At 35.9% G+C, this 27,880-nt stretch overlaps 1 protein-coding gene across 14 annotated transcripts in view; it reads right to left on the bottom strand.

Moving 5' to 3' along the window:
• The window catches only part of MARCHF1 (membrane associated ring-CH-type finger 1), a 933,735-nt gene that overhangs the window by 147,080 nt on the left and 758,775 nt on the right, over positions 1–27,880 (bottom strand). For 13 of the 14 annotated variants that reach the window (XM_035292742.3, XM_054252825.2, XM_054252826.2 and 10 more), the window contains one exon: positions 22,460–22,510. The exons of the other annotated variant lie outside the window; for it this stretch is intronic. In XM_035292742.3, the coding sequence (XP_035148633.1) occupies positions 22,460–22,510 (51 nt within the window). The remainder of the gene's footprint in view (positions 1–22,459; positions 22,511–27,880) is intronic. 14 annotated transcript variants of the gene reach the window in all.

Genomic DNA, 27,880 nt, shown 5'->3' with positions numbered 1-27,880 from the left:
GACTAAATTGAAAATGCATTATTCTATTTTGGTAGGCCCTCTAAGCTGATACATATTTAATGTAATTTTATAAGGAAGTTCAAATGTCAGGCAGACTCCTTTAAGGAAACAAATGTCTTAAGTCTCACACTAGGTAATTTCAGAATAAACATTCAGTGTATCTCCTCTACTATCCTGGAGCATTTTCTGTTTTCTGTAAGTTATGTGGCATAGTACAGAATACTGTACTACTGTATGGTGGTACACTGAATACTGTTCTCTTTATTGTCTGTGTCTCTTTGGGATTTACTTTATGCTTTCAGGAATACCTTGTATTTTTCTACGCTTTCTTTCTCAGTATTGGATTCTTGGAATTATGGAGGTTTAATGAAACTTAAGTTCCTGCCTCACTGTTTATCTGCATATGAACAGTTTTATTTATCAGGTTGATCAGCCAGCTTGACAACCACAGTAACTTTTCACTAGGTATAACAGCACCTCCTTGGAAATAAAATAATTTTATTTCATGGCTTTAACAAATATTTCATTTCCATAGCTGTCCGGTTTCCCAAAAAGGAATGCATGAACTAATGAGCTGTGTACTATGGGCATTGCAGCTGTCATGGTGTGGGATTTGGGCAAGAGGGATGAAGTATCCAGTGGAGTTGTAAGTTGTGCCCATAAATCATTATGTGTAGTATTTGGTTCTCAAAACATTCAAATCAGTAGAAAGAGGAGAGGTTGAAATTGCTTCCCTTCCTGCTAGAGTGTTTTGGAAGAATTTGAAATGGGAATTTCTGGGCCTCATGTTTGAACTGGTGGTATGGATTTCAACAGATGACTAGATTTCTCAAGAATATTTTACTAGATACGAAGACAACTCTGTTTGATTCTTTTCCAGAAGAAAATCTCTGTGTATGCTCTGCGTCCAATTTTTTTTTCTATTGCCAGATCACCCTGTTTAGAGTCTACTGCCACTTATTCTTTTTAGCAGTAGATGGCAGCACGTGGCCCCACATCTTCATCCCAGTAATAAAGAGAAATCTGAACATCATCTTAGACTTCTCTCTTGTCTACCCCTCAAACTCCAGAGTCTTCAAGTCCTTACATAAGTTCCCTTTGAAAGCAGGGGTCCCTGACCTCTGGGTCACAGACTGGCAAAGATAAAAGCTTGGGGACTGCTGTTTTAAAGAATATCTCGTATTTATCTCTGCTTCTTAATTTAAACTTCCATGTTTCACTTGGGCCAACTGAAATTGCCTTTCAACTGTCTCTTGCTTTTTGTCTTTTTGTTCCCACTTAAATTGACTAACTACAGGGCTTTTACTAAAACTCAAGTCTTTTCACATTACTTTCCTGTTTAAAATCTTTTACTGTTCCCTATAACTTTCATAGTAAAGTTCTCTTTAACTTAGCCCAAGGATCTTACATGATCTGGTCCGTACTTATTTCGTGGTTCCATCTCTATCATTTTTTCACAGGCGACCCTTTGATCCAACTACCAGCAGTTCCAGAACATAATGCTCTTTTGTTTCTCTACAGCTTTGTATATTTTTTGTTTTAAATCTAATATTAATTTATTTTTAAATAATTTAAGTAAATATTAAGCCTAAGCTGAACATTAAATCTAATCTAACTAAAGTTATTTAAAAATAAATTAATATTAGATTTAATGTTCAGCTTAGGCTTAACCTACCCAGAAAGTCTTTTGAGATGCCACAGCCTAATTTGAATTCCTCTTATTTGTGACACTATAATATCTTTTTATGTCTTTTAAAAACATTCAGGACCATTTCTATGAAGCTGTAGGTAACTAGTACTTGTGTCTGTCAAACATAACACTCTTTATAGTATTACTCCTCCCTAAGCTCTCTGGGGCGCTCTGCTCTCGGAAGCACCGGCCCTTGCCGGAACACACTCTGATATTCGGTGGCTCATCACTCTCCAGATTTGCTCCTCTCTCTCCTGCTACTCCTGAAATCTTTCAGGCTCCTTGTCTTCCTTCCTCTGTGGAACCAGGAGTGTTTCTTTCCATTCTATCTTTAGACTTCTGAACTTTTTTCCTACATAGTCTCCCTAAAATAGAACCACCACTTCGAAGGGATAAATCCTGTACATTCATTTTCAATCCAGACTTATGTTACATGTGGTAAACTATGACTTAAAACACTTTTACAACACTTATTGAAGTTTACCATTATATAGTTCTATAATTTATTATTGCTGGAATGACTCATTGCACTGTGAATCATAAGGCTCACCACTGTATCCCTAGTTGCCTAGCACTGTGCCTAATACATACATACATGTATATATATTATTGAGCACCTAATTATATATTTAACATATTATTACATATTAGCACATTTAATAAACATATTAGATATTATTTATTTATAATAAATAAATATGATGTATTGGGTGCTCATTAGGTGAATGCTAACCAGATATTAAAAGCAGAACTAACTTATCTGTGAACAGATCTGTAAACAAGTAAACAGTATCTCCATATTTTAAAGGGCTGTGCTATTATGTATATATAGGAATTGCTAAGATATTCCTCTTTTCCTGACTAGTTTTCTGACTTTTCTATACCATTAACCATCTTTAGGCTATATAAAGAAGGAAAGATTGATAGAAGAAAAGGGCTATAACATGTGGTGGAGAGAATGTTTTCCTCTAATTCAAGCCAAATAAGGGAAGCTTTAGGAAAACCTAGAGCAGAGTTTTCAGAACTGACATGTACAGTTGCACAGGTAGTATACTGCACCCTAGGAGTGATATTCACATCACAAACTGATATGGTTTGAGTGTGTCACTCTCAAATCTCACCTTGAATTGCAGTTCCCATAATCCCCTTGTGTCATGGACCTGGTGGGAGGTAACTGAATTATGGGGGCAATCACCCCCATGTGGCTGTTCTCATGATAGTGAGTACTCACGAGATCTGATGGCTTTATAAGGGGCTTTCCCCGTTTGCTTGGCACTTCTCTTGCTACCACCATGTGAAGAAGGCTGTGTTTGCTTCTTCTTCCACCATGATTGGAAGTTTCATGAGGCTTGCCCAGCTATGCTGAACTGTGAGCCAATTAAACCTCTTTCCGTTATAAATTACCCAGTCTCTGGTACTTCTTCATAGGAGTGTGAGAACAGAGTAATACAGTTCACTGGTTCCAGCAGAGTATGGTGCTGCTATAAGGATACCCAAAAAATGTGAAAGCAACTTTGGAACTGGGTAACAGGCAGAGGGTTGAATAGTTTGAAGGATTCAGAAGACAGGAAAATGTGGGAAAGTTTGGAATTTCCTAGAGACCTGAGGGAGCTCAGAAGACAGGAGGACATTAGAAAGTTTGGAACTTCTTAAACACTTGTTGAATGCCTTTTACAAATATGCTGATAGTGATATGGACAATGAAATCCAGGCTGAGGTGCTCGCAGGTAGAGATTAGAAAGTTGTTGGGAACTGGAATAAAAGTAATTCTTGCTATGCTCTAACAAAGAGACTGGCAGCATTTTTCCCTTGCTCTAGAGATATGTGAAACTTTAAACTTGAGAGAGACACTTTAGGGTATCTGGTGGAACATATTTCTAAGCAGCAAAGCATTCAAGAGGAAGCAGAGCATGAAAGTTTGGAAAATTTGTGCTTGACAATTTAATAGAAAAGAAAAACCCATCTTCTGGGGAGAAGTTCAAGCTGGCTGCAGAAATGTGCATAAGTAATGAGGGGGTCAAATGTTAATCACCAAGACAATGGGTAAAATGTCTCTAGGGCATGTTAGAGACCTTTGTGGCAGTCCCTCCCATCACAGGCCTAGAGGTCTGGGAGAAAAAAATGGTTTAGTGCCAGGCAGGGCCACCCCTGTTCTGTGCAGCAAGGCATGATGTCCTGCATCCCAGCTGCTTAAGCTTCAGCTTCAGCCATGGTTAAAAGGGTTCAGGTACAACTTGGGCCTGATTAGTTCCCATAATCTTCACATACTGCCAAAGGGACCAGGTGGGAGGTAATTGAATCATGGGGGCAGTTTCCCCCATGCTGTTGTTCTCAAAATAGTGAGTTATCGTGAGATCTGATGGTTTTATAAGTGGCTTTTACCTCTTTACTGAGCAGTTCAGTTCCTGCTCCCATGTGAAGAAGGACATGTTTGCTTCCCCTTCTGCCATAACTGTAAGTTTCCTGAGGCCTCCTGAGCCATGCTAAACTGTGAACCAATGAAACTTCTTTCCTTTATAAATTACCCAGTCTTGGAAATGTCTTTATTAGCAGTGGCTAATACATAGACATTATAGTTTAGTATAGCAAAACAATTTGTCAAGTAGCATTAAAATGTATTGCTCTAATAAAATCAGTATATTTTGACAATTTCTTGACAAATAAAAGCATAACATCTTAAGTGGTGCCTTTTCTACTTTGCACAGAGATGCCATTAAGGATTGTTGGTAGAACTGAGTTTGATATTTATGATGTATTAGTTTTTTCACTGCTGAAAAAGACATATTTGATATTGGGCAATTTACAAAAGAAGAGGTTTAATGGACTTACAGTTCTATGTGGCTGGGAAGGCCTCACAATCATGGCAGAAGGTGAAAGGTACATCTCACATGGTGGTCGACAAGAGAGGAGAATTTGTGCAGGGACACTCCCCCTTATAGAACATCAGATCTTGTGAGACTTATTCACTAACACAAGAACAGCATGGGAAAGACCTGCCCCCATGATTCAATTACCTCCCACCTGGTCCCTCCCACAACATGTGGTAATTCAAGATGAGATTTTGGTGGGGACACAGTCAAACCATATCAATGATCTAGATTTTCAAAGCTATAGAGACTAGTCTGTCTCTCATCTAAAAATTATTAAAGATAAGAGACTAACCAAATCTCAGCAGCAATGCAGAATGAAGAAAAAGCTAGTTGGAACAGGATGCATTTACACTGATGAGGAACAAGGCTCATGTTTTCTGTTAACTTAAATAGTCATTAAAGAAATCAGTCCTTCCTCCTGGGGCAAAGTGACCTGCTTGGGAAAAGTCTGTGTGTATGTATTCTACTTATGATGGCTGAGTAACAAATTATTCCAAAACTTAGTGGCTTCAACTGGTGACATTTATTTTGCTCACAACTCTGCAATCTAGACATGGCTCAGCAAAGATAACCCTTAGGGCTCTGCTTGGTATTAGCTAAAAAGGATTGAAGGCTCAAGGCAGACATCATGTGGAGGCTCACTCACTCACTCACATGTCAACCGGCTGGGCTGGGGCTGAAATAGCTGAAGCCCCTTGGGCATCTCTCTCTATGGAAACTGTGTGATTTCTCCAGCATGGGGATTCAGGGCAACCAGCACAGCCTTTATAGATCTTAAGATATGTACCATGAAAAGCAAGAGTTGTATTATCTGTATGACTTTGCCTTGGGAGCCACATAGTATCTCTTCAGCCACATTCAGTTGGTCAAGGAAGTAGCAAAGTTTCACCTAGTGAAACAAAAAACTACTACAGAAGAGCCTCAAAAGAAAGTCAATCTTTGGCTACTGTCACACCAAGTCCTCAACACCAGATTATGAGAGCACTACCATTTGTTCTTTTTACCAGGCTAGAAATTTCTCCATAAGATTCATCTTTATTTCACTTAATTTTATCTGATAACTCCTATTTCTTCATTTTAAATCATGAAATGACCAATATATTAATATTTCTTTCTTCTTGTCACCAACATTGCTCAAGTACTCAATAGCTCATATATGGTTTATTTTAGTGCCTCTGGGCATTACTCTCTTCCCTTTGCTTCTCCAATCTATCCTATATATCGCTACCTATATATCCTATATATTGCATCTACTTTCTTCTAGCATTTTATGAAATTTTCAGATAAACACAAAAGTTGAAAAAATTATGCAGTAAATACCAATATATCCAACATACAAATTTCTGAAACTTTTCTAATTTTACTTTACCACATATTTATTCACCTATCCATCCCTTTATCCATTCATAAATGCATCTTGTTTCCATGATGCAAGTCAAAGCAAGTTGCACACAAAAGTACGCTTCATCCCTAAATAATTCAGAAGGAATATCATTAACTATTAAAAAGCATTAAACATTTTGTACATTTCTTTTGTTAGGTAAAATTTACATATACAGCAAGTCTTGCTTAACACTGTCAATAGGTTCTTGGAAACTGACTTTAAACAAAATGATGTACAGTAGGTCCTCAAAAAACTCCCTTCATCAAACATCATTTTGTTATAACATTTGTGACTAAAAAATCTGGTTTTATTATACTTTTTTTTTTTTGCATAAAGGTGAAGTTTCCAAGAACATTTTGATGGCAGTTAAGTGAAGACTTAATTTAATGAAATACATAAATCTTTTTTAAAAATATATATTTTATTGCATTTTAGGTTTTGGAGTACATGTGAAGAACATACAGAATTGTTGCAAAGATACATACATGGCTATGTGGTTTGCTGCCTTCCTTCCCATCACCTATATCTGGCATTTCTTCCCATGTTATCCCTCCCCAACTCCCTGCCCTACCACTGTCCCTCCCCTAGGTCCCCACAACAGACTTCAGTATGTGATGCTCCCCTCCCTGTGTCCATGTGTTCTCATTGTTCAACACCTGCCTATGAGTGAGAACATGTGGTGTTTGATTTTCTTAAACATGTGACAAGTTTACAATGCCTCATTTTATTAAGCTCCATTTTAATTATCCCATTCCTCTTCTTAAGAAACCCAAATGTTTTACTATTGTCTAGCAAAACAAATCTCCTAAATCTTTTCTTAATACCACTGCATTAATTCTCCAATTATTTACTTTTATTTTTATTTATTTATTTTCGAGATGGAGTTTCGCTCTTGTTACCCAGGCTGGAGAGCAGTAGTGCAAACTCTGCTTACTGCAACCTCTGCCTCCTGGGATCAAGCAATTCTCATGTCTCAGCCTCTCAAGTATCTGGGATTACAGGCATCTACCACCACCCTGGGCTAATTTTTGTATTTTAGTAGAGATGGGGTTTCACCATGTTGGCCAGGCTGGACCCAAATTCTTGACCTCAGATGCTCCACCTGCCTCAGCCTCCCAAAATGCTGGGATTATAGGAGTCAGACACCACACCTGGCCAATTCTTCAATTATTTTTGAAATCACTTCCCTTTTCTTTGATAGTATTGGTCCTACATAATTTGTGATGCCTATTTACACTTCTGTGTGTGTCACACTGAGGAAAAGTCAGAGAGGATTGTGGAGGTGGTTGGGCACGTTGAACTGTGGATTAATAACCCTTGGAGTATAGCACCTAATTAAATATGCAGGTTCTTCCACTAACTTGTTTTGGGACTGAGAGTAAATTACTTAGTGTAAGTCTTAGTTTTATATTCTTCAAGTTGTAAATCTGTCTAAAAGGGTTCTTGTCAGGTTTAGTGATAACGTGTATAGTACCTACTGGAGTGCTTAACACATAGTAAGTGCTTATTAAATGATAGAGATGCTTACTGAGTGATCTTATTAATATTATTGACATAATAAAGTTCTAAACTCCAGAAATTTAAAATGCAATCTTTTGTTGTGTTAATAACAAAATAATTTCTAATATCAAATAATGTTTTTAACCTCAGATATAATACAAAGTAACTTTATTATGCTTTGAGCAGCAAACAAAGCTTCTTGTTTGGGCAGAAAAAGATCTATCTACAAATGATATGTTGCTCTGTTTCTTCATTTGGATTCACATGGGAGTGAATAAACATAGTAGGGAATCAGATAAGTGGTAAGTTGGACCGAATTTCTGTTATTAGGTTTAAAGAGGTTTAATTAACCATTGAAAGTAATGGCAAAACCTGCAATTACTTTTGCACCAACCTAATAACATTTTTCTTCAAATTTTCTTTATCTACCTTAAATATATACTTACTAAACTATCTTTATCATAAGATCTAACTTTTTTAGATGGAGTCTCACTCTGTCACCAGGCTGGAGTGCAGTGGCGTGATCTTGGCTCACTGCAAACTCCAACTCCCTGGTTCAAGTGATTTTCCTGCCTCAGCCTCCTGAGTAGCTGGGTTTACATAATTTTCTAAACGCCTTTGAAAAAGTTTCATCTCCTAGCTAAAATGTTGAGCTCAGTACTTGACAAATAGTATTCAATAAATATTAACCATTATTACTGATGTTATGTATATTTCCATCAAAAATACAAGTGAAAAAAAAGACTCAAGTGTCATTAAGAAAAATGCTATTTTATACAGTGTAGGGACATGCAGAAAATTAGTATGCTATAAAAATTAACTGTAAAATCTAGAAATATGATAATCAAATGAAATATTTATAGAGTCATGAAATAATTGCAATCATTTTTGGTATTTGTAGTCATTTTGTTCTGTTCTCAGAATGTAAGTTTTTGCAAAACGAATCTCTTCTGTTAGAAGTCTCTCCAAGCCATGTAGCATTTACCTTGCAGTGTATAGATTAATGACCTTCAAACTGTTTTTGCACTTTTCAGCAAATGTGTTTTATCTAATTTTGTAGCTGGGCAGTCACAAAGAGAAATTTTTGTATTTCATTTTTTCTTACTTTAAACAAAATTATTTTAAAATATTGGAAATATCAAGTTGGAGAATCAAGACAGCACATAAATACAGAACTGCAATCATCAAGTTACCTGTCTAACCACACCCCCAAAGTTCAATGTAAATACCAAGAGGCAAAAAGTCATATTCTTTTAACGCAGTACAAACCAAGTACAAAAGATCTTTGCAAGAAAAGAAATAACGAATTGATTAGGGATTGGTTAACAATATTTTTCTGGCAGATTGAAGGCCGGTGATGAACCAAAAAGTAATTATTATATTTTTGTTTTTAAAAGATAAAAATAAGGAGCCATTAAGTCTGAGAATTTCAATGTGTTGTAAGGGAGTTATCTTTGTGGGTTCTAAGTGTAGCGGATATAGAGTTCTCTTAGTTCATCCTTTTTTCTGGTGATAGCAAGAAGGATGCATTCTTATAACTTTCCCTTTCTTATTTCAGTAGAAAGACAATATGGAAAACAACACATATGGTTACTGAATTCCATGTTATATTGGTCTATTTATATGTCACTATTTCTTCATATAGCTTTGGTTGTAAATTTTAATGAAATGAGAATCGAATGAGGGAATACATGATGTGACTCTGCAGTAATTAGTGCCATAGAGATTTGACAATTATCCAGTTAATCTGTTCAACAAAGACAGCCCGATTGGGTAGTTAATGTCTCAAAGTGGATTTATTTGGCCTAGTCAATCCAAATCGACTATGCACATTAATTACATTAACAACACAGCTGCCAACATTATCCTCACTGTAGGACACATGGAAACAGCTCAAAAATAGGGGGTGATAAACCACAATGGAAACAAATATTGGATGATAGTGGTAGCCAAGTAAGTGTATCTGAGAGAAGCAAAAAAGCAGGACTCAATTGTATAAAATGAACAAAAAAAGCTGAAGTTATAAAAAATTAAAATAAATCATTAGTACTTAATAATGTAAGAGATAAAAGGAGATAGTAAGAAGAGATAGTGCAACCCTATGAAAACTGTATCAATGTATCATCTTTTGTTTAAATGGATTAAAGATGATTTTAAAAACCTGACTTCTTTGGTTTTTAACAACACAAACATTGCATCTTTAATTTACTTGAGGTATTTGAATGAAAATATGTCCAACCCTTTCACTGATCAATCTTTATCGATGATGGATCTAAATGAGGCTCATTGTCATAGTTAGAATACCTGGAAAATAATTTCTTAAAATGAGAGATGAAAATCTCAAAGATACAACCACTAAACTTCCATGTTAGATAATATGAATTTAAAGAATGTTTGTATGGTTCATTGACCTCACAGATTTGTTTTTTAAGATACATCAATTTGTCCTCAGAACAATTTTTCTTGCACTGAGTTTTTAATTGAGAAAATCCAGAAGGAGAAAGTAATAATATTAAGAGTATCAACAGACAACATTCATTCCTCTCTGAATACTGTCTACTATCCCACCTTCCAAAACCCTAGAAAGCTACTAATGATGGATAGATGGACTTTGAAGGTATTCTCTCATTTCATCAGAGATTCATTATACTGAATTACTTGAGTATCTGCAAAAATTAAAAATAAAGAAAATGAAATCAGACTGATTTAAAATAAATTCCTTCCATTGGACAAGCAACTGCAATTGCAAGGTCGTCTTTATTTCTGTTTGGTATAATATTACAGATGGTCAGTGGCAAGGAATGAATTCCATCCCTAGCACTGAAAAACCATGTTATTCATTTGCTTTCACAGTTATTATGAAAACCAAATACTGACCCACATTAGCTTTATTGCTGGCCTGGAAAAACAACTGCCAACATTACCACAATACAACAGTCACAACAATTAGAGTTGTTACTTTAATTCTCTGGGGACTAATTTATAGTCAATAGTTTTTAATCTTCATTCTTTCTTTTCTTTTCTTTCTTTTTTTTTTTTTTTTTTTTTGAGACAGAGTCTCACTCCCTCACCAGGCGCCAGGCTGGAGTGCAATGGTGCCATCTCGGCTCACGGCAACCTCCGCCTCCTGAGTTCAAGCAATTCTCTTGCCCCAGCCTCCCAAGAAGCTGGGACTAGAGGCGCACGCCACCATGCCCAGCTAATTTTTTTGTATTTTTAGTAGAGACGGGGTTTTACCATGTTGGCCAGGATGGTCTCCATCTCTTGACCTTGTGATCCGCCCGCCTCGGCCTCCCAAAGTGCTGAGATTACAGGTGTGAGCCACCGCGCCGGCCCATTATTTCTTGTTAAGAAAAAAATAACTAAAGCAAAGCTGAATGGCAAACATTAGGATGTAAGAATTCAAAAGTATTGTCACATATTATCCAGATTTGGGTTATTTTTCTAGGTGTATTGAAAATACTTAGGCACCATTCACTTCTTCCTAGAGAGAAGTTTAACACATTTTCTAGAGAAGTAGTGTCTCTCTGATAGAACTTTCTGTGATAACAGAAATATTCTAGAGCGATATTATCCAATGTGGAAATTACTGAGCACTTGTAGCTACTGCACAACTGAAGAACTGATTTTAAAATTTTATATAATTACAACTGGTTTGAATTTAAATAGCCACCTGTGACTAATGGCTACCCTACTGGATAGTGCAGTTCTGGAGTCAAGAACCAACTACTTGTTATTGTAAATTCACCTGCATGGATTGTTTTCCCATCCATTTCCTAAAGCAAATTCTTTATCATTTTGACCTCGCAGACTACTCTTGGAGAAAGATTTGTCCCATCATGTCTGGGATGAGTACTATTCACATCATCTGGCATGTTTAAAAGACACGAGATTTTAAATTCATGTCATAAGTCTACTCATTTATATTATATTAAAAAGGGAGATTACAAAAAATATTAAAGTACCCTATCAAAGGGTTTAAGTTAAATTAAAATGGCTCATTTTATATGTCGAGATTGCCCTTGCCAGTGTTTCTTACTATCTTGGCTCTAAGCTCCTGCTCTGCCTGTCCTCACCCAGTAGGTGGTTGGCATGACCCCTTTTCTTAGGTTTTTGGGAGTCTGTACTTGGCTGGGCGTTGTGTCAAGAGATCTGAGCTGTCTACACTCCTGGTGATAGGCCAGAGATCTTCAGCTAAGGAGACACAGAGCATGAAGACTACATGCCAACAGAAATCCCATGTTCCATTGTGTTTGATCCATGAGCCAACCTGCAGCCTCATTTCTGAATTTCAGCTCCGCAAATGTAGTCTTTCTTAACAGAAAGTATTTCCAATTAAAATTGCTTTGACCTTATACTTCCCTTAAAAAAAAAAAAAGGGAGTCTTCCTCTTCTTAAGGGCTGTTCCTCTTCTGAAGTGGCAATAGAATGCAAACTGATTAAACATGGAAAGAAGACTATATGAGTCTGTTACAGTGCTGGAGGAGATAAAATATTATTGATCCTAGCTTCTTTGTGGACATTCTGTTCAGGGCTTTACTCGCTGACAATAGTTAAAGGTGGAGTTAAAAGAAGTCCTTAGAAACCATGAAGTCAAATGTAGTTGTTTGAGAGAAGGAGCCCTTTCTCACCAGCCATCCAAACATTGTTCACATAAAAGTACATTAAACAGTGCTTCCAGTTCTTCCAGTGACCGAAAAGCTGAAGAAACAAAATGTGGACTAATGCTGAAAGAAACCAGCAAATAAAGATGACAGAGTTTAAGGACCACATCACTGAAGAAAAAAAGGAGGGAATATATTTTATACCCTTCTGTACCTATCACTGCCAGAATACAACATGAAGCCTCAGACATAATTTAACAGGCTCACCAAAGCTAGCTGCAGTGATAACAGACTGCTTGACTTGCTAGGATACTGTTACAAGAAGCTCAAAGTGCCAGGCAGCAATCAAAGCTTTAGGTTTACTAGGACCCTTATTTTGTTCTTATTTGGGAGTGTTACATCTCCCTCTGTGAACCAGAAGTTATAAACCTGCAGAGCCCAAAGTGCTGGCTGTAGGAAGCACAAATTCCCCAAGGGGACAACTGGGAGTGATGATAAACAGGGTAACTTTTACCTGTTAGTTCTTAGGCCCAAGTATTACAGGTATATAAGGCAAAGCACCATGGAGCTAAATCCCACAGGTTTCAAAAAATATGCCTCATCCTGTGGGATTTAGTTCTGTTTTCCCAGGGTGTCTTTTCCAAGCTGCTGCCTCTCATGTACCTTCAAAAGGCTGTATGTAGACTTGCTGTATCAGGCTGGCAGCATCGAACTTGTAGGGTATGTGCTAATCCCAGTAAATGTACATTAAATATTATGTATTTTATTATGAATATACATCATATATTCACTGCCTCACCATTTTTTGGCTGTAAAGTGAATCCCTGAATTAGAGACCATGTTAGGCAGAATCCTGTCCCATGTTAGTAGATTAGATACTGAGTTAGATGTTGGTGCTGGATGACAGCATGAGAAAATTCTGCTACATAATGGTGACAGCAGAAATACATAGGTCCCTCAAGTGATATACTAGGACACCGCTTTCCCTCTCACTAGTTTGGCTGTAAATAGACAAATATAGCAATTACGGCCTGATAAGGGAATGGCAGCCAGGGACTCAGATTTCATGGAAAAGCTATCCAGAACAGCATAAGTGCTGAAAAAAGGTGAAAGGAATCCAAAATGAATGTGTGTGAAGACAATGGTGAGTATCAGTTATGACCTGTGAACCAAATGCATCAATGAGGGCTATGTTTCATTCTGCTTATCCTCTTAAAAGTTTCCTACAAAGTGTAACCAGCCAGAATTCTGGAAAAGCTATGTTGAGGTGTGACAAACTTAATGTGATACTTAAGTGGATCTCAGTGATCCAAGCAGTCATCAATAGTGGAGGCTTTTCCCCCACACAGATCTTTATTACAGGCCAGTGCCCCCCATTACCCAGCTGCTGTGTGGCTGATCATAGCTACTCCCTTCTCTAGAGAATCACCTTTGGCCAAACTGGAACTTTCTCTGACAAAATTTATAGACTCTTCTACCTCTACAGGCCAATTGCTGCTTGACAGACATGGGAAGAATGACCCCTTTTCCTCAAAATAGGATTAACAGGTGGTGCAGTCTGTCTGGCCGAGGTTCTGTACGGGATCAGCTGAAGCTTGTGTGTATTGATAACATGTTCATGGACTGGCATGGCCCAAGGATCACTGCTTATAAGTCCGCAGATCCCTTGTTAAGAACTTATGCATTATAAGTTAACAAAACAAAGCAGGCTCCATTCATTCATTCGACATGTATTTGTTGAGTGTGTCCTACCCCTCAGTCACTTTCCTGGGGTTGAGGAAGCAGCATTGAATGAAGAAAAAGTTATCACCCTCCTAAAGGTTAAACCAATTAAAAATATATAATATTGCCTATTTTGATAAAATTCTTAAAGAAAAATAAGTAGGAAAGGAGATAGGTCCTCACTGATAAAGTGATATTTGAGTAGAAATGTAACAACAACAAGGAGGCCAATCATGGTGCTATGTGGGGAATGAGCATTCTGGGTGGGAGGAGCATGAAGGGCAAATGCCCTGAAAACAAAACCTAGCCTTGAGGAACAACAGGAAGTCAGTGTGTCTGAAGCCGAGTGACTGAGAGGAAGAATGAGAAGAAATAAAATTTATTTTAGAAATTTTAGAGATGCTGCAGCAGGGCTGGATTATGGCTCCTTGGCCCATGAAGGAATTTTGGTTTTATTTTGAGTAATATAGAAAACCATTAGAGGTTTTGAACAGCAGCAAGACATTACCTACCTGATATTTGGAAAGAATCATTTTGGCTGTTGTATGAAAAAACGGACTTAGAAATTTAAGGATGATTGTTTCCACCATGTCACCATTCAGCTTCTCAGTCTGTTCCCTGCAGAAACCTTGCAGGTCAGGCAAATGACAGTGGACCATGGCAAACGCAACCAAGTGGAAGCACTAACTGAAGTTGTTGTGTGCTGCATGTAATGTCTTTGCTAGAGAAGAACAACACGCTATCTGGCTTGTGGTATGAGGCTGTTAATCTAGTAATGTGTTCTTTAGAATACGTGTCATAAATGTGGACCAAAAGCAGTTTGTATTCATCTGGCATGGACATTAATATACAATCATGGTCTTGCTCCAGGGATATTTTATAAAATAAATTGGAGGTAAACTCAAATGTCCAGCAGTTGTCAGTTATTAAAAGAGCCCACTGTATTGATGATATAATCAAGTACAATAAGGTCTAATAAGCAGGAAGCACCAATATTCTGAAAGCTTTGTTAGGATACCTGTGTCCCAGAGAGTAGGAAAAAACGTATATATCTTCAGGAACGGACAAATCAGTGAAATTTTCAGAAATTTACATAGGCTAATGCATGCTAGTGCATTCCTTCCGGAGTTAAGTCCAAATTTTGCATTTCACTTACTATCAAGAAAGACCCAGAGTGCTTGATAGAACTCTTTGAATTTTAAACACAGCATAAACCACATTTTGGAATGATATCCCTTTATCAGATTGCTCAGAAAGCTGCAGTTTTGAGTGGTGCCTTGAATGATAGAAGGTTCTGAAGCAATTTCAGCTGCAATACAAGCAGCCATGATGTTGAGAGAGAGGTACCATGATAAATACAAATGTAATGTGGGCTCTCTGTCAAGCTTCAAATGGAGAACTGCAGTGAAAACCCTAGTGTTCTGGATCAAGGCCATACTATTGCAGCAGAGTTCTTTCACCATTTAGAAATCAGCTTGTGGTCGTAAAAAGACTGAAGGCCTCCTATGGACATCGGTTGACCATGTGACTGAAACTATCCCTCAAGAGCTTAATAACACATGTTATATTATCCGGAAGGCAGAGCAGCGATTTATCGAATAATGGAATTTATTCAGTTTATGAAAGTAGGGTTGCTGCTCCTTGGGAAAGCAAGAAATATTTTGAAATTTTCTGCAGTTGCATATTTTTATTTACCCACACGCAGGTTTAATTTTAAATAAGTCATTACAGCCACTGCAGCATAAGGCTCAAAGGTCAGACACACTTCACCAGCAAGTCACTTAGACTAACAGAAGTGATCATCAAGAATGAGGGATATTTGGAATGAGTCAGAAGAAGGATATGATGAATCAGTTATAACCTGGCAGCTGCAGTAGTGAGAGCTCATTCTGCTAATCCATGTCTTTTAAGTTTCTACTCAGAAATGGTGGCCAATCATCATCAATACAAATCCATGACAGGATGGAATGAGTTCATACGGATCTGGGTGACTCAAAGAATGGATGATAGCAGGTGCTGTAAGTATTCCACCTAAATCCCTTTGGGTCCCTCTCACCGGTTCAAGTACACATCTCCTTTGGCTTCTTGGTGCTTTTGTTTCTAAAGTCTTACTACTGTAGTTCTTTTTGGAAACCTGCCCTTTGGATTCTTGGACAGTTTACCCACATGTAAAGAGAATCAAAGTGGCTGGGAGTGTTTATCTCCCTGAATGACTCTGAGCCAATGAATGGCAAATACTGGAGGATGAAAGCCTCGCTCCCTTCCTCAAGAGGGGACAAAGTGAAGTGCATTTTATATTCCAGCATCCCCATGCAGGAGCAGGGAACTTCTGATTTCTTTCTCTTCTCTGGGTTGCCTTTCTTATTCCTTGGATGTCTTCTCCTAGGAATATTCTTACAGTGAATCATTGAAAACAATTCTCATCTCAAGATCTGCTGTGAAAACCTGACCTAAGACAGATTCCTGTTACACATTTATGTGGGAAATTTGATTAGCATTTTGAGTCTGGAATTCATGGCAGAGATTTGAGCTAAACACATCTACTTGATAGTTGTTGGCCTGTTGATTATATATAAAGTTATGAGGCTAAATGAGATTGCCCAAGGAGCGAATGTATATAAAGAATATCCCTTAGGACATAAGAAGGTCTCAGAATTTCTTATCTTCTCCCACCCAGCCTTTAATAATTAAAATAAATTTATATCCATTTCCTCAACTTTGGTCTCAGGACAGACCTTAACTCAGGCTCTCCGTGAGGTCTCTAATTAGTCCACCCAATTTCTAGTTATTTCTGAATTATATAGCCTACTTTACTTCATCAACCTATCAAACTTATCCTCTAAAGGTATGTAGTCTGAAAGGATAGATGATTTATAGGTCCATTGTGTAGGCAAACCAAAATGGATCTATCAATCAGAACATGAAACACCTGTGTAGAGGTGTAACACTTGGCTCGGGCTTTCAGTTGAAAAGAATTCTCAGGATGTTTTACATATAAGAAACACTTTCACCTTGACCTTGCTGGAAAATACTTTGGGATCTTAAAGGCAAATCTGGAAAAATATAGAGAGATGAAAATGTACAGAAGCAAAATTAAAGTATATATCTGATCAGAAGAAAACACCTATTTAAAATGCTGTGATCCATATAATACTTTGTACACAGTACACCGTTAAAAATATTTGTTGAGCAAATTGTACTGACTCTCCCATGCATCTTTATTTATTTCAGAATTACTGGGTGTGCACATTTTATAAACTTTACCTTAACATTTTAGAAGATATTTTAGGGTAGAAACTAACTGAATAATTGAAATCAATCGCTGTCACTTAAATGAAGTCTAGGGAATGTAATAGGAAATGAAGGAAACTAACTGAAATATCATTTTGTTAAGCTAGCGGCTTTTGAATTTCTTCTCATAAACAGATTAGATTTTGCGAGCTGCTTCCTACACACACCAAAAAGCAAAGGATTTTTTTTTTTTTTTAAAGAAAATTCTGTTGATTTGAATTGAAAGTACAAGTTGTTCTTTCCTTTTGACGGTTTGCTTTTGAAAAGTTTTTCTTGTGAGATACATATTATGCTGTTGCTAGTTAAATGTAATGATCCTTCACCCTTGAAGAAATAAAAGGCCAGATTTGGCTGACTTTTCTTCTTGAGGAATCTATTTTTGAGTAATATGTGTGTTCAAAAGCAGTAACAAGCACTAATATCAAAAAAGTATTAAAAATTAAGTTATGGGTAAATGAATGCTGCTTTTTTCACATCCAAGATAGTTTCATAATCTCACATATACTGTATTAAACCTATATAGCTTCTCTGTAGCTTTTGGATCAACTTTCAACTTTAACATATCCAAGGCATACCAGCCTTACTTGAATTAAAAATAAAAGAGAAAGAAAGAATCATACGTGTAACTGTCTTATATTTACTAAGACAAACTAGAAATATAAAATAATAAGAAACTAAATGTTGCAAGGACCAGAAAACTCAAAGTATAATTGCTGTTGAATAATATATTGTACAAAGATCCAGAAGTAAAAACTTAGGAGATATAATTTTTGATGTTCACTAAAAATTGCACATTTATTATTTATCTCATGTTTGGAAATTTTTTACTTTCACAATGGCAAGACCATGTTTATAAGGAACAATCCTGAATGGCAAAAATAATAATGTTCCATTTTATACATACCTGCTAAGAAAAGTCTGAAGGACCTTGATGGGTTCTAGATCTATTTCTCTGTTTCTAAGCCAGATAACAGTTGAATGACTAGTGTTGAGCACCGAGTCTCTCATGAGCTCCCCTGGTAGGTGATATTACTTAACATGTGTTGTCAAACTTATTCAGCTTGACAGTCTCACACAGATTGAGGTTGTATGACTTGAATGACTAAAGATAATGCATTCTATTATTTAAAGTTCCCTCTCAAAAACCCTTTCAAAGTATTTTATGTAACTTCTTCCTTATAATGTGTTTTCTAGCCTTGAACTTATAACCCTTTAACAGCCTTCCCTGACAGCTGATCAATTAACACCCATTCTTCAAGTGTCTATTTACATACCATTCTTCTAAGAAACCTTCTCTGCTGCTATCCTGTCCCAATTAGATGGAAGTGATGGCTCTCCGAATTCCCATACCCTCTGTTTATACTTCTTATTTAGGTAGCATATCAGGGGTTCTATTCACCACACCCAGGTTCAGACTTTCTGGGAGAACTCATGACAGCATCTATCCATACTTATGGCTATGATTTATTACTAAGAAAGGATACAAGGCAAAATCAGCAAAGGAAAAAGGCACAGGGAGTGATGGAGTGAAGTCCAGAGGGAAGTTGAAGCAAGCTTCCAAAAGTTCATCCAGTGGGTGTGCTGGGATGTGCTCAGTGAGTTTGACGACACATGTGAAGAGTGTTGCCACCAGGGCAGCTCATAAGAGACTCAGTGCTCAAAGTTATTACTGGGGGCTGAGTGTGTAGGCAAGCACATGTACCAAGACTCCAGACTCCCAGAAGGAAGGCATGTGCTTAGGATAGCTGTATTGTTTGCAGTTCAGGCACAGCGAATCATTTTTAATAGGCCGGGTGAAGCACTACCTATGGAATCTAAGTTTCCAGATGTCAGCCAAGGGTAATCTTGCCGCAGGCTTTTCTCAGAATAGGAGTCTCAGGTCTGTTATGTTAACAATTCTATGCATTGTTAGTTATACAATTTCACTGTAAGCTCACTGAGAACTGGGGAAGGAAACTTTTTTATTATTCCATAATTCCCTGTATAGAGAAATATTTTTGATACGTGACACTCAACAAATATTGCCAATGAGAAAGTTTGATTCATTAAATAACTGCAAGAAATAGGCAGAAAAGCAGACTTAGAAATACAAAGGACAATTTTTCCATTCCATTATGGATGGAGTCCTCTGTACTGTCTGTGATATTCCTGTGTCTAAGGACAGAAGATGGCATAAGCAGATAAAAAGTAACAAACCCATTATGAATAACACTATTACTGACATAAGACAGTTTATTATCGTCAAATATATGTACACTTTTTTTGGAAATAGAAATATGCAATTTTTTCAGGACAATAACCTCAGATCACTAACATCTTCCTTAAGCCAGCCCACTCTGCATTTTATTATTATACCTATAAAACATTGCATATATTATAGACCATGTCTCCAATTTACTTACTTCAAAAGATGTTTACTGAGCACTCGTTTGAAGCTGTCACTGATATAGAAATATTAAGAACCCCATAATAAAAATAGCTAATACAGGCCAAGCACTGTTATAAGCAGTACTGTAAGAGGTAGATACTAATATATGTATATATGCTCCTTTTACAAAGTCATTAGGGATGTTAAACCTTCCTAAGATTCCTAAGAGCTACTCTGCTATCCATCCAATCACTCCATTGTACTGATTCTTTTTTTTTTTTTTTTTTTTTTTGAGATGGAATTTCGCTCTTGTTACCCAAGCTGGAGTGCAATGGCGTGATCTCGGCTCACCGCAACCTCCGCCTCCTGGGTTCAGGCAATTCTCCTGCCTCAGCCTCCTGAGTAGCTGGGATTACAGGCATGCGCTATGTACTGATTCTTATACCCTAGAAATGCTCTGTCTTCAACATAAAAAATTATTTTGATAAAATTAAGGAAAAAAAAATCTTTGCTCCAATGTTAAAAGTTTTCTTCTCCAATACTTTCCAAATTAAAGAACCTAAGTATTTCTAGATTTGGCCATTTCATGATTGATAGATGATGTAGTCAATAAATAATTTTTCACTTATCAATTTATGAAAAAGGAGTGAGAACTCAACAACGTATTAACATTGTGACTCATTGTGAACATAATGGGAAAGTTAAATTGGTTTAAATAGGTAAACTCGTGTGCTCTGAAATCTGTTCATTCCTACCACTGTCTGATGGTGGTGTTTTTGTGGTACAGTTTAAGTGATGCTTAACAATAGAGTTTTTCATTTCTTTCTGAATAGGATACATTTTTGTAATTAGTTGTCTCCCACACAGAAGTACAATTGATACATACTAGACCCTGAAGAAGAACTCATAGAAGGGAAACTACACTCTTGATTTTTCTATTTCTTAAAACATAAAAGACTAAAACATTATAAACAAACTGCATTAAGTAAAACTCAAAGAGCAGTTTAGAAATGCAGATATAATTTCACCCCTGGATCATGAAACAGTATTTGGTCTAACAAAGGCGTTGTCAGTACTGTTTCCAAGTTTTTAGGTCCTTACGTATTCAACATTAGTATTCAAGTTGAGGAAGGTGACAGAGTTCTGTAGTTTTGGGCAAGGCTCTTCATTGTGAAACTAGGGTGATAGACATTTGAAAGGCACTATTTTAATTTATAACCACTTAAGAAAACCTCCTTCAGGTGACTGATATTATCATCATCCCTATGTCATAAAGGAGGTAACTGTGTCTCAGGAAGGTAAAGTGAACATCTCAGGGTCATGATAGTAGGAAGTGACAGAGTGGTGACTTTCACTCAGATCCTTACTCTTCAGAGTTAGTGCTCTTAACCAGTAGGCCTCATGGCCTCTCAAATATCTCTGAAGGGACATAGATTTGAATATAATTAGAAATGTTCAGTACCAAGCACTGACTGAGGTACAGTTCTCTATGTGTCCCTCACATCTCTGCATGTCTTGCAAGCAAACACATTGACTGATACTAGACTATCCTAAAGAATGTTAGTATAGTGGATGATGTTGCAAGACAGAGACATGTCTCCCTGTGGAGGAATGGGCAGGAATGTTTATTCTTAAAAACATAGTAGGGTCTGCTCATATAAATCCCAGTGTGTGTGCAGATGTCATCTGACCATTGGCATTTCTTGACAAAACTGGGATTTGGAAACCAGCATAAGATAATGTTGATACTGTGGTCACAACTTTCTTCTTAATGAGCTGTAAAACCTTTTGTTTCTGAAAACAGAAGAGAAGAAAACAACTTCTCTAAATTGGATGTTGATCTACTTTCTGTAATGCCTGAAGATGATTACTATTTTGGGATCCTCTTGAAAGTAAGTAATATAAAATTACTAATACAAAGTTAATTTCAGGAATGTGGAAAGGTCCTGGCAAGTGGGAAGCCTGAAATGGAAGCTCTAATCATGACAAATCCATCTTGCTTCTAATTATATTTTTGAAAGTCACTATTTTCCATTTTGACAAATGACTCTAAATTACTTTTCGCTTCCCAAGCACCAGGTGTATATATCACATGGTGACTCATTTTAAAGAATAGCCCTTACATCTTGTCTTTTAGGCAACATAAAATCTAGAGTATGTCTCTCAAACAATAATCTTTTCAACACTCTGGTGCCCTACTTAGATTTATATATGATCTAGGGACTATTTTGTTTTATTGTCCACTGATTCTACAAACTAAATATGACCAAACTGATGTTTTTATTAAATTGATTTCTAAACTTGCCTTGGTGACAAAGATAGTTAAATCCCCACAGAGTTCAGCTCAAACTCCAGAACAATTAAATTCACGAGAATTATACCATCAATGTTGATATAGTTTCAACTTGAATATATGGCAGATTTATGGTGTTTGAAACAAGAGAAAGAATATACTTTACATGACACTATGCGAGTAGCAAATTGCCCAGTCATGGTGGCTCATGCCTGTAATCCCAGTACTTTGGGAGGCTGAGGTGGGCAGATCACTTGAGCTCAGTTCAAGAACACCCTGGCCAACATGGTGAAACATTATCTCTACTAAAAATGCAAAAATTAGCTGGGTATGGTGATGGGCACCTGTAATCCCAGTTACTCAGGAGGCTGAGGCAGAATTGCTTGAACCTGGGAGGTGGAGGTTGCAGTGAGCCAAGATCTCACCATTGCACTCCAGCCTGGGCAACAGAGTGAGACTCTGTCTCAAGAAAGAAAGAAAAAAAAAAAAAAAACACAGAAAGTAGCAAATTACCTCTTCTACACAACATGGAAAAAGAAAAAAATAGCTTAACTTATTTTCTTGTGTAAAATCATGTATTTTTATTACAGTAAAATCTTAAAATAGTTGAAACCATGAACAAGTCACATTTGTGTTCTCCTCACAGATAACAATTATAGGTTAAGCATTATAAACATGTATGTGAAATCATGAAGCATAGAATTAAACAAACAAGAAAATGAGTACATTTCACCTACTTTAGAAATGTTACTTGATCGACTTGCAGATCGCCCTGGGGATTTTTCATTCTGAAAAAATAAAATTAGAAAGATGGATTAAAAGAAGGTATGGCACTTTCACCATACTATACCACTGAGAAGAGAAACCACAGCACAGGGAAAGTTGTGAATGGTCTCTATGTTGTTTTGACTGATAGATGTACTAATTGCTTACACAGAATGTTTTTCTTTTATGAAATTATATTTATCTAATACAAATTAGTGTACTTTTAAAAATGCTTCAATTAGCATCTGACTATTAATCAGGTTAGAAGTGATATTTGTTTCCAGGAAATAATTATTTCTCTAGAAAAAATAATGAAATTCTTTGAACTAAAATTAGACAGCAAAAGTGTAATATACTATTTCCCCTTTTGCCCTCACAACTAGGAAATGCTGAATAAATTCTGGTTTTCAGTGTCATTAAATATTCTGTGCTGGGTATGTGGTATCTACATCTACTTTGTATTCTTCTAAAAATGCATTTTTAAATTATTTTTGTTATTTTACATCAAAATTAAAACATTGGCTTTTTAAAAATTAAGATACTTCTGGTTATATATTTTTAAATTAAAACTTAAAACTTTTGTAAATATTTATATCCTCAGTTCTTTCCTCTTAAAGAATTTTTTATTTAGTGGAAAAGAGACATTAAAAAACCTTTTGAATAAATGTTTTTTAAAAAGTCATACAATTTTAAAGTAGAAATAAACCTTAAGTAGCTGGGCCTCTCATTTAAAGCCCAGAGACATTGTGTTCCTGAAAATTATATAGCTGCTTTTATACTCTGCCAATTATGTGCTGGTGGATAATTGACTGGAAAAATCAGTTTATAAGCATTATGCATTTTACATGTAGAAAGAGATAAAAGATCAATGTGCACCTCTCCTTCTATAGAGAAAATGTTGCTGGAAGAATCAATTCTGAATACTAAAACTTTATAAAGGATCTGAAATGACATTGCCACTGAAATAATTTACCTGTGTAAGAATTTTTTTCTTTTGAACTTCTGGACTCAGCCCCATAGTGGGCCTGAGTAGGCAACTGCAATGCATTTTGACAGAGGTCATTTTTGAGAACTAAGTTGTTATAACAATCCGTGGAGCTGAAATTGTCCCATGATGACTACTTGAGACAGATTTAGAAACACAGTGATAACAGGATATGGCAGATGTGTTATTGCAGAAAAACAGTGGCTGCATTCACTGCAAACTGTCACTGTAACATGTGCAGGCTTACAAATATTCCAGCTTAACAATACCTTTTTCTTTACATGCAACATCCATCTCATACAACCACTGATGTCACTGTGGAGCATGTTATTACAGACCGAGATGAGTCACAACGATACGGTTAGTTACACCTCGTAACAGCCCCATGCTCCAGCTGGAGATTAATGTGTATGCTATCGCAGACATTTTTTCCTGATTAGCTCCACTGGTGATGGAGAGAGGCACTTTTCTACTGACATCCCAACTACTCTTCTAGAGACTAGAAAACAAAATCAATCCATCTTTCCTTCTCAGTGAAATTTAGGATTCTGACACATTATTGTGTAGAACAGAGTCACATAATATATTAGGCTTTGGGAGAGACTGGTAGCAGTGGTTTTTTTTTATGTTTTCTATATTTACATGATATTTGAGGACATGATTAAGAACTAAAATTGAAAGGTGCTTCCCCAGGAATCAAGCAAAATAAGAAATTTAATTTTGCATAGGATTACTTAATTTTTCAAACTATATGGGACTTCGTGGTGTTTTGATATAAAACAAGAAAGGCCAGACTCACTTTACAATTGTGTGAGTTTACCATAGAGTTATAACAAGAATATTATTTTCACACTCTCTACCGGCATCCACCAGTTGAATGGGGGAAAAGCATCTGCTTGACTATTTAGTACTTCAAAGGAACTTTTAACGTGAAATGGATTGGCTTTATTTTCTCCAATTAGAAGGTCATGCATTGAAATAAACAAACAGGCACAGGTTAACATTTCTGCCATGGCTAAGTTCTCTATTGTTTCTATACCAGTACATGGAAAAGGAAGGTGCATCAGAAAAGCTAACATGTGGGAGCACCGTGGTGTACACTATGCTGTGCTGGCAGTGATGGAAAGTAAGAGACCGCCTTGCAATAACTCTGATGATGTACTAGCTCTGGGAGGAGTACATTGTTTGACATTCCAGGACTTCAATTTCCTCATTGTAAAATGGGTAAAGATAACATCTTGGAAATCTGTGTAAGGATCAAATGAGTAATAGATGAAAACATTTTATAAATTGTGAAGTTATGATATTTCCATTATAATCCACAGGTATAAGAAACACTGAAATAGCTTTCTTTAAAAATCATGATGATCATTAGGTCACCACACCTTTTTTTTTTTTTTTACATAAACATCTTAGTTCTACTGTATCTTGCAATTCTGCCTTTGATTCTGGCACATACAATTTAAAAATTAAAAATGAAATCATTTTCTGTCCAGGAGGATTAAGAAAGCTGATTTGCCTTGCTTTTGAAGCAAAGCACCTGAAGCACTTTCTCTCTTGGAAAACTTCCAAAGCAATCTGTCCAATTTGCTACTAATTAATTGGGTGGCTTGTCCCATTACTATTGCAATGATGTATATTCTTTGCAGAGTAGTCAATATGGTTGTCATACCTCATTACAGTCAGTTAAACTACTTTACCTTATATTAAATATAAGCTGTTTCAGAATCTCAGAATCTAACATAACTTACTGGCACCCAAATTATAGTGACCTTTAAGTCAATAAAAGCTGGAAGCAACAAGAGCTCCTAAAGAGTCTGCAAGGAATGTGTGGGATCATTAGGCAGGAATGTTGGATTTTAGCATGTCATCTACAGTATACGGACAGAGAGAGAGAGACTTCCAGTTTTGTAAGTCTATTTTAGTATTTTCAAGAAGTTCCCAATTTTTGGTTTGCTATAAAGGTGTCTGATATCGATAGTTTAGTTTTGGGATTATTGTTTTTCAAAATCGATCTTACTAAACATGGTTGGATTCATTTTATTAGCGAGGAAAAATGATTAACAAATGAGAAAATTATTATCAAGTTTTAATGTATTTTTAATGTTACACACTAAGGAAAGTGACACAGTTCCTTTAAAACAAAGCGGTCTGTCCTAAAGAATATGCACCATGACGGGACGGGTATGAATCTACATATAAATTTTTGTATACTATGTCATTGACTGAGGGACAGAATAAAGCTTAAAAAAGTATTTTTTTTGTTTTTCTTTAATGTAACCTGAAAAAAACCCTAAATTTTCCTGCAGGAAGAAACCAGACTAAGACATTCCTACAAAGACCACTAATATGATGTCATTCTGTAATTTTATTTACCCCCCTTTTCAGGTTAAAAATCCTTCAAAAGTATTTTAAAGGAGAAAATAAGGTAATTTGGAGGGTCATCTGAAAAATTTTAAGTAGACCGTAGAGCAATTTTTACTAGGGTAATTATAGATTGGAATAGAAGAAAAGTCTTAAACAATGTCATTTGTAAATAAAAAATAAGCAAGTATGTAGTGAAATTGAATACTGTAATAAAATTTGACAAGACATATATAAAAAACTCATTCCCATTAAGGGATAAACATTTAATGTCTATAAAATATTTAAAAATTATTTTATTATTACCTTAACAAACATTTCTAAGTAGAGGTTTTATAGGGTCTTTTATTTTTCAATATTGAGCCAAAACAATCAGAAATCCAGTTTTGAAACATGACTCATAAGTCTTAATGACCCAAGAATTAAGATACTTTTATATAATACTTGGTCTAAAGAAATGAAAACTCTAAAATATAGCTAGAAACTGTAGAATCTATCATATTAAAACCTATAGAATACAGCAAAAAGCTGTATCCAGATGAAAGTTTATAACTGTAAATGGTTTAATTATTAAAGAATACAAGAATGTAATCAAAGAAACTAAAGCTAAAACTAATTAAATTAATTTGTTAGAGAAAGGATAAGATTTTTCTTAAACAAAGTTTGAAAATCATTGCAAAATAGGTGAACTTCCTATAAGACTTATTAAGGGAAAGAGAGAACAAAAAAATATGACATGAGAAATGATAAATAATCATAGCCCCCCCCCCGAAAAAAAACTCTATAAAAAGAGTACTACATGTAACATTATTGGAACAAACATAAAAATGTAGAGGAAATAAATCATATACCAGTAAAACCAGAATTTGTTCAAGAAAATGAGAAAAACATGATAAGATAGTTAATCAAGAAAATATTCAAAAAGTAAATAAAAGTCTATATGCTCCTAAAATGGATAAGGACATGCTCACTTTAGAACTGAGGTATAGTTTACTTTAAAGAACACATAATTCCAATATAATTTATACTATTATCATCATAGGAACATAAATTTCCCTAATCCATATTATAAACATGGCATAAATAAAACTTAAAATGTGTTAAGATAGTACCTCCTACCTCACCACCACCACCACCGCCATCAAAACAGTAGAGAAAAGAAAAAGAAAAAGAAAATTGTGCTCTGATCTAATTTGGAACTACAGATGCAGAAAGTGTTAAAAAATTAGTGTATATTTGATAGTAGCATATATCTATGATACTTAAGCAGTGTATCACTAAATTCCCTAAGCATAGAAAAAATGGAATGTATTTCAGGTTTTAAAAAATCAGGACACTTGTCAACACAGTCCATTAGATTAATACATTGAAAGAGACAAATACGATTTTATAATTAAATTCTGAAAAATATTTGGCAAACTTTGGCAGTCTTACTCTAACATAAGCTCCAAATATACCCCTTATAGTAATAAAGACAATATTCTAAAAAAATACAAAATATAACTCTAATTGGTAAAATACAGAAACTATAAAAATTATAGGACTTACATTGGGATGCTTGCTATTATTATTCAACTTGTCTCAGAATTTTTAGCAAAAATAAAAAGGAAATGGAGTATTTGGCAGAAAAGATGTTGAAAAAGAAGCAATAAAACAATTCTTTTTTATTAATGACGTAGTATCTTAGAAATCCCAAGTGTCTCTGGTTAAGAAACAAAACTTCTGCAGTTAATTAGACTTTAGTACAGTCATTAGATATAGGACAATTATATCATGGTAGAGTCTACTAGATTTCCTAAAATCTCTTGCAATGGAATAGTAACTGAATATACATCTTCACAGAGGCATTACATCTCCCAGCCTTCCTTTGGTTACAGGTTGCCTAAGATCAGATTACTTCCAACGAGACATGACCAGAACTAACAATTGTCAATTTCCTGCCTGCCACCTGAATCTCCAATACAATTTCTAAAATGCTTTTTTCCTACTGCTCTAAACTGGGATGAAACCTATCAGGGCAAGGCAGAAAGCCACCTATCAAAGA

Source organism: Callithrix jacchus, chromosome 3 (genome assembly GCF_049354715.1).
Source record: "Callithrix jacchus isolate 240 chromosome 3, calJac240_pri, whole genome shotgun sequence".
NCBI lineage: Eukaryota > Metazoa > Chordata > Mammalia > Primates > Cebidae > Callithrix > Callithrix jacchus.
This window is presented reverse-complemented; position numbering and strand designations above follow the sequence as displayed.